This window comes from Falco naumanni, chromosome W, assembly GCF_017639655.2.
Source record: "Falco naumanni isolate bFalNau1 chromosome W, bFalNau1.pat, whole genome shotgun sequence".
Taxonomy (NCBI): domain Eukaryota; kingdom Metazoa; phylum Chordata; class Aves; order Falconiformes; family Falconidae; genus Falco; species Falco naumanni.
Genome location: NC_054079.1, coordinates 5,701,993 through 5,711,238, shown reverse-complemented (window position 1 = coordinate 5,711,238; position 9,246 = coordinate 5,701,993). Strand labels below are relative to the sequence as shown.

General features: G+C 40.5%; 1 protein-coding gene across 1 annotated transcript in view; it reads left to right on the top strand.

Moving 5' to 3' along the window:
* Positions 1 to 5,654: 5,654 nt before the first annotated feature.
* Positions 5,655 to 9,246, top strand: part of LOC121080589 (guanine nucleotide-binding protein G(q) subunit alpha-like) — a 125,339-nt gene continuing 121,747 nt past the window's right edge. The window contains exon 1 of the mRNA XM_040578720.1: positions 5,655 to 7,323. Within this exon, the coding sequence (XP_040434654.1) occupies positions 7,188 to 7,323 (136 nt within the window). The 5' untranslated portion in view covers positions 5,655 to 7,187. The remainder of the gene's footprint in view (positions 7,324 to 9,246) is intronic.

The following is a 9,246-nucleotide window of genomic DNA, read 5'->3' as shown; positions in this document are numbered from 1 at the left end:
AGTGTTTCTCTTTAAAATGACCAAATGAAAATACAAATTTAAATGTGAGAGAACATTGTCCATTTAAATCTTTTGCTGATGGCAAACTCTTAGTTATCTCTTTTATTTGTGGTGTTGAATGATAGCTAAAACTGTAATGACTGTGTTAATATCTGCTGGAATCACACCAGGCGTATCCAGTTATGATTTACTCAGCTACAGAATTATTTGGGCAGAACAATATAGAAATAATTTGACTTCCAGCGTTGCTGTAGTGGTGATCACTTTATTTTTATAGTTACATATAATGCATTCTGCGCTATAAGTATTTGAGCCCATCTGGAACACTTTGCTTGCATTGAAATACAAATATATTTTTTAAAAAGCTCAAATCTCCTATATCTACTACATACCTGTGTTTTGATTAGGCATTGCTCAGGTATTTTAACTTAGGAAATTATATAATGTAAGATGATAATTTTTCATCTTCCATACTAACCTTTGGTATGAGGTTGTGAAAAGTGTTGTGGCATGCTTTGATTTTGAACTAGTCTTCCATTATAAAATTATGGTCAATGAAATAGATATCCATAGTTATTCTAGTGACATATTTTGGATTGCAAAAATATAACCTCATTTGATACACTCTTTGGATGATGGAAGGAATTATGAATAATACTTTCCAATTATATAATAAAAGAACAGCCTCTATCTGCATACTGAATAACTGTTTTCTCCCCATCTTGTGACACAAAAAGAAATAAGGTGGAAATGATGTCCTACCAAATTATTCTAATGGCTAGAACATTTCTGAGGATGTAAGATCAAATATTCACTTTATTAAGTGGAGGATTTACACAGTTACGTTGTATACATTACAAATCTTAAAAAAGAACCCAGGGTCTGATACTACTATGTACAATGAGGAAAACCAATGTAATTCCATTGAAGATGATGTATTTACAGTGCTTTAAAACTGGAATGAAATCAGAATTAGGCTACATATACCAAATAATAGACTGCAGAAGAGTAAAAGCTACAGTAGGAAAAGAATGTTTGAGGTCTTAGATACATAACCCAAGCATCTAATGTTAACATTTATAACCCAGAAAAGCATGAGATGGCTGCAAATAAATTAGTCAGTATGAAAAGTGTCTATAGGTTAATAAGAATGCACGATCATATGCCCGAGAGTTTGAGTTGCACAAAAATTAAAACCCTATAAAGAATAAAAGCTGCCTTTTAAAAAGTAGTGCTAGTTCAAGAAGTTGAAAGAACAAATGTACTTGAATGCTGAAGAAAGTGATAAACAAACATAGAAGGAATCTTGATAGAAGTGGTAGTATTTCTAGGCTTCCAAAATACAGATTTATAATTTAGGTTGCTTGGTATTCATTTCACGATAAAGGCAGTAGATAAACAACAGGAAAAAAGTCAACAAAGTGGCAGATGCTAATATTGAACACTTAACTATCTCCCTTTTATGAGCTGCTGAACTACTGTGGTATCAACTTGCACTCTGCTGATGTAATGGTGAAATTTGTGTCATATGGCTATGTCAAGTGTTTTTTCATTGCTGGAACTTAAGATCCTTTTCCACCAGAACTATGTGGACTATATGGGAACAGTTGGCTGATGCAGCTGATGCAGTGGCTCATTGCCACAGAAAGGGTGGTTTCATGTCCTCATACCTACCAGCCATTTCCCTTGCACTGGTTCTAAGTTTCACCTGAACCTTTGGGAAGCCAATTCAACTCCAGTTCCAATGTAATTCCTGAGATCCATAGCTGGCAAAAGAGAGGAAGAGGATGAGATGGTGCAGAGCAGTGAAGGGCACAACAAAGGGTGACAGAGGGAAAGATCTCCCTCTGTTTCTTCTGTCCCACTTGGCTGCACTGTGAGCACCAGAACCCTCTGTGCACAGAAGCCATATCACCCACAGAGCCCACTGCTTATGGCAGCCATCTCACCCTGTCACAGTCCATTTGGATCTCTCAAATTTATGACAGATTACTCTGCAAATTAAACTTTAATTCATGAGCTCATTAGGTTAAAAAACCTCCAACTATCAAATCAAACAAGAACTCAACCCCCTTTGTACAGACTAGTCTAACGTGAATTCCATAATTCATTACTTCACTAATTTTCATGAGCTGGTCACCCACAGGAGCCATATCACACACAGAGCCTGGCACCAGGCCTCCATGTCTCTCTTGCCCCTGCAGTTGCCATGGCACCTTCCCTTCTCATCAGCCTCTCTCTACACTCTTGAGCCAGAGGAAAATCGAGCTAAGACTTTATACTGCCCTCACCTCAAACTACCTCTCTTCAGTAAAGACACCAGAAGAGAAATACCAGGCCATAAGAAGACATTTTACAGAGGATTTTCTCTTGGCTACAAGGTACAGTTTCTAGTGACTAGTATGTCGCAGTAAGCCAATATGTCAGTGCGCCCCCTGTTGGGTGCCCAGGACAGATACAGCATGATGCGAGACGAACAGCACACAAGGTGCTATTCCCCAAGGGGATTTAACCCTCACCGCACTCGGGACTTGAACTGAAAAGCAATGATAATAACATCATAAGGGTCCTTGTGTGAGGGACGGAGAGATAAGTTACTATCCCCGTTCAAAGAAGGAACAGGAAAAGGGTAGGATCGCCGTGAATACGCTGAGCACCGTTCTGTCTCGGCTGGTGTAGCGCGGGCTCACTGGGGTTAATGCGGATGGGCAGGGGAGCCGGGATGCGCAGGGTGGTGGTATGCCTTCCAGCCGGCAGGTGGCGCCGCAGCTGCGCCGCAGGGGCGTGGCGGCTCCTCAGGGCAGTCCCTCAGTGGAGGCTGGCTTCCCTTCTTTCTCAGGGGGGCGCCCAGGGGCACGGGTGTCGCTACGAGGGAGGCACATCAATAACACCCGGCAGGTTCTGCCTAAATGCTCTCAAAATGTCTTAGTGTTTACAAGTGAGGGAAGCTGTAACAGGATTTAAACATGCTTCAAGAAATAAAATCTCCCATTAGTTTTACACACACATATATACATACACATACACACAAACTCTCCTTTCAAATGTTCTATTTAGTCAGAAAGATATGTAGGATACATCTGTGGTGTACTGAATCCAGCTTTATGCACAACATAAGAATGAGGCTATATACTTGCCTGGCAAGCAATCCCCTTCTGATAGTTTCTCTTGTGTGTATTTTCTTTTCATTTCTGTGTTGTATTGTCAACAAATTAACAAATATTTTTTAACCCTTTCTTAGACATTAGTCTATACCATAGGACCTTGGCAGATAGCTATTACTTCTAAATAAATATCACTGGAGAACTCATAAACAACACATACTGGAACAAACTGATTATTTTGGTTGAAAGGAATTGCAAATACTGAATGTTATTCATTTAACAGTAGACAACCAGCAGATACAATTTGTTCTAAAAAAGAACTATTTAGGAAAGCATACTGGAAGGGTAATTTGCTCTATTCAGACATATTGATGGCCTCTAAATTAACTGTAAGCACTCAAGACTGAGATATAATTGTGCATAGCACTATGAAAACATCTTTCTAATGTACAATGGCAGTCAAAAGGGACTTGTAAGATATTCCATTGCTTAAGATTGGATGCTGACTAACAATAAAAATCAAGTGTTGTTATATATAGTCTGCTGGTCAGACTATATATAGTCATGTGAGTACCAAGTTCAGATGCTAGTTGCAATCTTTCAAAACATCACAGAAAACATATCTCAAACAATAAATATCTTTAGGTATATGGAAGAAATGAAAGACTGAGCTTGATTAGTGCAAAGATATAAAGGTGATAGAGTGGTGGTTCCCCAATCTTGGCTTGTGAACAAGAATACTGAAGATGCAGCATGTTTAATATCATGCTTTGCTCCCTCTGACAATCTCACTCTTAATTTCCTGTGACAGTGAGAAACATTAAAACATCTCACAGACAATGGGTTTGCTATAATACATGACTACTTGAATAGAGGAATATAAAATTATTAATGTTACAAAGAAAGTTTATCAGGAAGTATCTGTACAGGATTAGGTAACAGTATGGATAATATCTATGGATAATAATTATCTGTATGGGTAATAATTGCATATGTCATTTACTGACAGTTCTTATTAGGATAAAATATTTATAAAGGATGTTTCATATTTCAAAACAGAAACCAAAAATTATGGAGATGAGGGCTGAAAAAAAAATATCCTCATAGGTTATCACATAATTGTCCATTATGAGGGTCTTCCCTAAGTCACAAAGCAAATAAAACAGTGTGTAATGGCTATCAGCTGATGCCTGATTCAGGACTACATCCATTAAAAATCTGAAGATATTTATTAAGTAGTGATTTTGAATCCAGTGATGTCAATGGGAGTGGCACATACAGATTAAATTTATGGCCCCTGGGGTATCTTTTCTCACTAAAAATGCAAAATTAAATGAGTCTCACATTTCAGGTACACACAGTGTTCATGCCTTCTACACTGAGCATGTAAAAGAGTTGGTTAAGAAAGCAGAGTCAGACTTCATCTACTGGGGAAGGTTACAATATTATTTGAGGTATGTAGTTTTTTCATAGGACTGTTGTGCCCTCAATTTGGGGAGGGATTTTGATCAGTTGATCCATATGTCACAAATTCATTGACCCATTCATATCCTTTCTTTAGACTTTATGCCAGATGCTGTTTGCTGTGGACTTGAACTCAGTGCAGCAATGTTTCAGGCACAGAGCAGTTGTACATCTATTGAATATTTCTTGTAACTTGTACCACACACCCATTTTCATCTTTTTGGGTCACAACTTTTAGGAGGAAATTCTGATATGTTGAGAATTTATTTAATGAAGAAAAATCTTTTCCCCTTTGGTTACTTATTTGCATTTTTACATTTATCATATTTGTAATTCAATGTATAGAAATCTTTATCACTGCATTTAATATTAACACATTAATCTGGGACCACAAGATAGACAGATAAATACACACATATACCTACGTACATATGAATTTTAAAATCCACACCAGTAAATAAAGAAGATGCTTTTACTGAAATATCATTTTTGTTTGATAAATAGGAATACAGAATTTAGAATAAAATTCACATATTCATTTACTGTAATAAACATATTTATAAAAATATTCCAAATTTTCTTAAATGCTTTTATACATTATACATAAAAATAAAATATAGATCTAAACAAAAATCAAGCATTTTTAAAGTAACAAAAGACTTTCATGCTCTAAAAACAGAGAACTATATTATTCTATTGATTATTACATTTTAATTTCTTAATTTCCTCTTAGTCTGACACCTTATGGTGGACTGTACATAATTAATATTGTAAGCATATATGAACAGTTGTAAGAAAGAGCATGCAATTTTCAAAACAGATGACAACAGGTGCCAGAGAGGACATCACACATGAAACTAGAAGATGGAGAGTGATGCACCCCTCTACCTACTTAATAGACTACTATGACTTTCCTGGAAGATTTTGCAACATTCCCAGATAGCTAATTTAATATGGAGGTGGACAAAGGTAGGACAGGTGTGGGAATTTTGAAATATTTTACAAATCCACAAAACCTAGAACTTAATATGTCTATCAAACTGTGTGCTATCACCCTGGAGGCTACTAAAGGCTATGTAAAGACAGGCTTTCCAGTACTGGAATTGAAGGCAAGCTGGTCTAGGGTTGTGAAAAAGGATAATTAAAAGCATTGGTTGAATAAAGGTCACAACAACAGAATATAAAATGCAATATATCAATCCCTTGAAATTATAGCTTCTTATAAGCAAGGGAACTATCCTAATGTTTTTATTTGTTGCAAATGTCTTTTATTTCTTCTGTATATGTCAGCACTATTCAAATACCATTTTCAGGATTACCGGCATAAAAAGTTACTAGTGTCTAGTATACTTTTATCTCCCACAACTTAATTTCCAGCTGAAGGTGGAGAAGATACTTCTCCCCTCAAGTAAATTATTACATTTCCCCTTTCCCTATGAAAGAAGACGTCTCTTCTAGGAAGAGAATGCAAGGATATAATAAAAATGTGCATTATCGACTAAAACCAAAGGTAGCAAAAGCAAATAAAACGTGCAGGATGTTACATATATATATGCCCTACAGGACAAATAAGAGAAAGCTGTGTTCCTCGCGGCCGTTCGGTGTGAGAGACCGTCCACTCCCCTCTCATCCCCTCCCCGATGGTTGCGAGCCTGGCAGAGGCGGTCTTCGAGCGCCGGGCTTAGTCAAGGGCAGCATCCCGGGAGTTCCTCGCTCTACCAGCCGCTTATTGCCGACGCGCAGCGGCGCAGGAGAGGCAGTCCGCCATATTTCTGCCTCACCACGCCCGCGGAGCCAAGCCATTGAGAAGCCCGGAGAACTGGGCTCACGGTGTGCATGCCCCAGTCTATGCCTGCCTTCTTTTACTCTCTGGTGGCGCCCTTTCTACTCGCCTCCCTATCTCTTTCTTACTGTCAGGGCAGGAAGGAGCCGCGACAGCTCTTCGACAGCAGCTCTCCCCGCGAGAGGGGATAAATGACCGCGCCTAGAAGAAAGATCCACCGTAAGGAAGTTCTTCCGCCAGGCGGATGCTGAGATTGCCAGGCGGCGGCGGACTTGCCCACTTTCCGAGCAGCCGAACTCTCGCTTTAGGACAGAGGGAGTGACTGGGAAGTGTGTGTGAGGGGGGGAGGGATTAACGGCATTTAGCATTTCCGTGGAGGGTGGTTACTTCGGAGGGCGGTGGGAGTGTAGTTTGCGAGGGACACTCGGGGACCGCGTTTGTTGCAGGAGGAGGAGGCGGTGGCAGAAGTAGTAGTGAGGGAAAGAGGGAGAGGGGTGTTTGTGCAGAGCAGCTTGGCTCGCCTAGATAGCACTGCTGCTGCCGCGGCTGCTATGGTGGATGATTTCATGTTGCTTGGTGCATAATTTAGAGGAAAGGAGGAGTTGGAAGCGACGACTATTAGAGGCAGGGAACGGGGGATCTGTGCTGCCAGGCCCCCCCTCTCTTTCTCTTTGCCTGTGTGTGGTATTGAGGCAGCTCCCTGCGCTAGCCCTGCAGTGCCCGAGTGGGGGCTCCCGGACAGAAAGTGTTTGTGTCCCCCGGGGCTGGTGCTGTGGTGGGGTGTGTGTGTGCACGTGTTTTTAGGGTGGGGGTTGTGTCTGAATCAGTTAGGAAGAATGACTTTGGAGTCCATCATGGCGTGCTGCCTGAGCGAGGAAGCCAAGGAAGCCCGGCGGATCAACGACGAGATCGAGCGGCAGCTGCGCCGGGACAAACGGGACGCCCGTCGGGAACTGAAGCTGCTGCTGCTGGGTGAGTGCGGGCCGCCGTTGACACACACGCCTTTAAGTGCCACTGGGGGTGCAACCCAGAGATCGCCGCCCCGGGCTCCCTCCGGCTGGCTCCACCGGTGCATTACACGGCGCGGTCGGTTCGGTTTCTCCCGGGCGCTCGCCACCTTCGCCGCGAGGCGGCCGTGGCGATGGCGGCGGTGACCTGTTCGTCGTTTCTCCGCCGCAGCGTTGTGTGTGTGTGCGCGCGTCCGTGTGCAGGCTTCGCCGAGGCGCTTGTAGCTGGATAAATAACTGTGGTTCCTATGGGTGGGTTGATATGGTAGGGAACCCGGTCTTCCAAAATGGAGAGGGAAAGGATGATTGGTGAGTGGGGATTTTGGGGGAGCATTGGCGATGATGGGTGTAGGAGAGTGATGGTAAGGAAGCAGATTAATGAAAAAACACGCAGGGGGAGTTGCTTTGCAGATTGGCAGTGATAGGCTTTAATATCTGCATTGTTCTGTGAGCCTTGGAAAAGTTGTTGGGTCACCGTTTGCATTTTTTTAATTGTGATTTTTATTTAATGAGTCAAGCTGGGATAAGGGGCTTATGTCTAGATTGTAGACTGATTTTTAAAGCAAAAGGAGAAAGAAACCATAAAGACCCAGATGCATCCATGAAGCTGAGAAGTAACTTTAAGTATGCTGGAGGATAACAGGATCTTTAATACCTTTGGAATCCACCCATTGTTCAGGAAATAAAATCTATTGTGTTATTTCTATTTAATTAAAACAGAAGTTATTTTGAAGCCACAAGTGTGCAAAGGCAATGCTTGTTTAATAGGAATTTGGCTCGTTCTAAAATAAGCCTTTTGAATTAAAATACATTCGTCTATATCTGATGTGCTCTACTACATTATGTAGTTCTTGTGGTAATACTGCTTCTACCTTAGACTACCAGGCTTTGAAATATGTCTGCACCAGTGTTTGGTATGTGGATGAATGGGAATGTTCCAAGTGGATGTGGGGCACTTATGGCAGACTTTTGTCTTGGGTAATGTACATGAAAGTAATGATTTATATTGGGGGAATAAACTGCTTTTTCAATAAGGTAAGGAGAGTTGAAAGGAAGTCAGAATTTATTTTAATGCTTGCTTATGAATGTGTTATTTCCTACTTTAAATAATACAGTTGGTCTTCTGTATATGGAGAAAGGTATTAGGATCCTTAACTGATGTGGAAAAAGGAGGGGTGGAGACAGATACAATGCTACTAGTAATAATGTTCTGTCTCATTTTGGCCTAATTTTTTGTTGATGGAAGTGTGTGCTGTAGCTATTTCAAGATCTAAACCCAAGATAAAATAGGTTGCATTTGTTTAATTTTATGGATATTTTAGTATTATTACTTAACTACATACGTTTGCTACAGGAGAGGCAGTTGACATTTGACTTGTTATTCAGGTCCAAATTGTTTCTGCGTTTTCTGCAGTAATATCCTGCAGTAATAATAGAGATTTGTCCCAAGTTTTAAAGAATCAGAATCTTTTAGGTTGGAAAAGGCCTTTAAGATCATTGAGTCCAACCGTTAATGCATGAAACCTATTGAATGATGCCAACATATACCACCCAGAGAAGGAATTCAGAGATTTGGTTCTACAATCAGTAGTGCAGAACTTATATTGTTTTATAAGATCCACCCACTGGTAATATTAAGTGTATGGACAGGTAATGGTAGATTAGGGCCTAATTGTGGCGTTACTTTAGGCCAAATGAAATAAGGGGTTTTCAGAGCAAATAGATAAGAAGCCATCACTTAGAAAGTTTTGGAGAAAACTCACTGATTGCATATATGAATGTTTTCTGCATATATCAATATCAGTATAAACCATGTTTCTGAAGATTTAAGCATGATGTATGAGAAACTGAGAGGTAAATCTTCTGCTTCATATTTAATAGCATATCT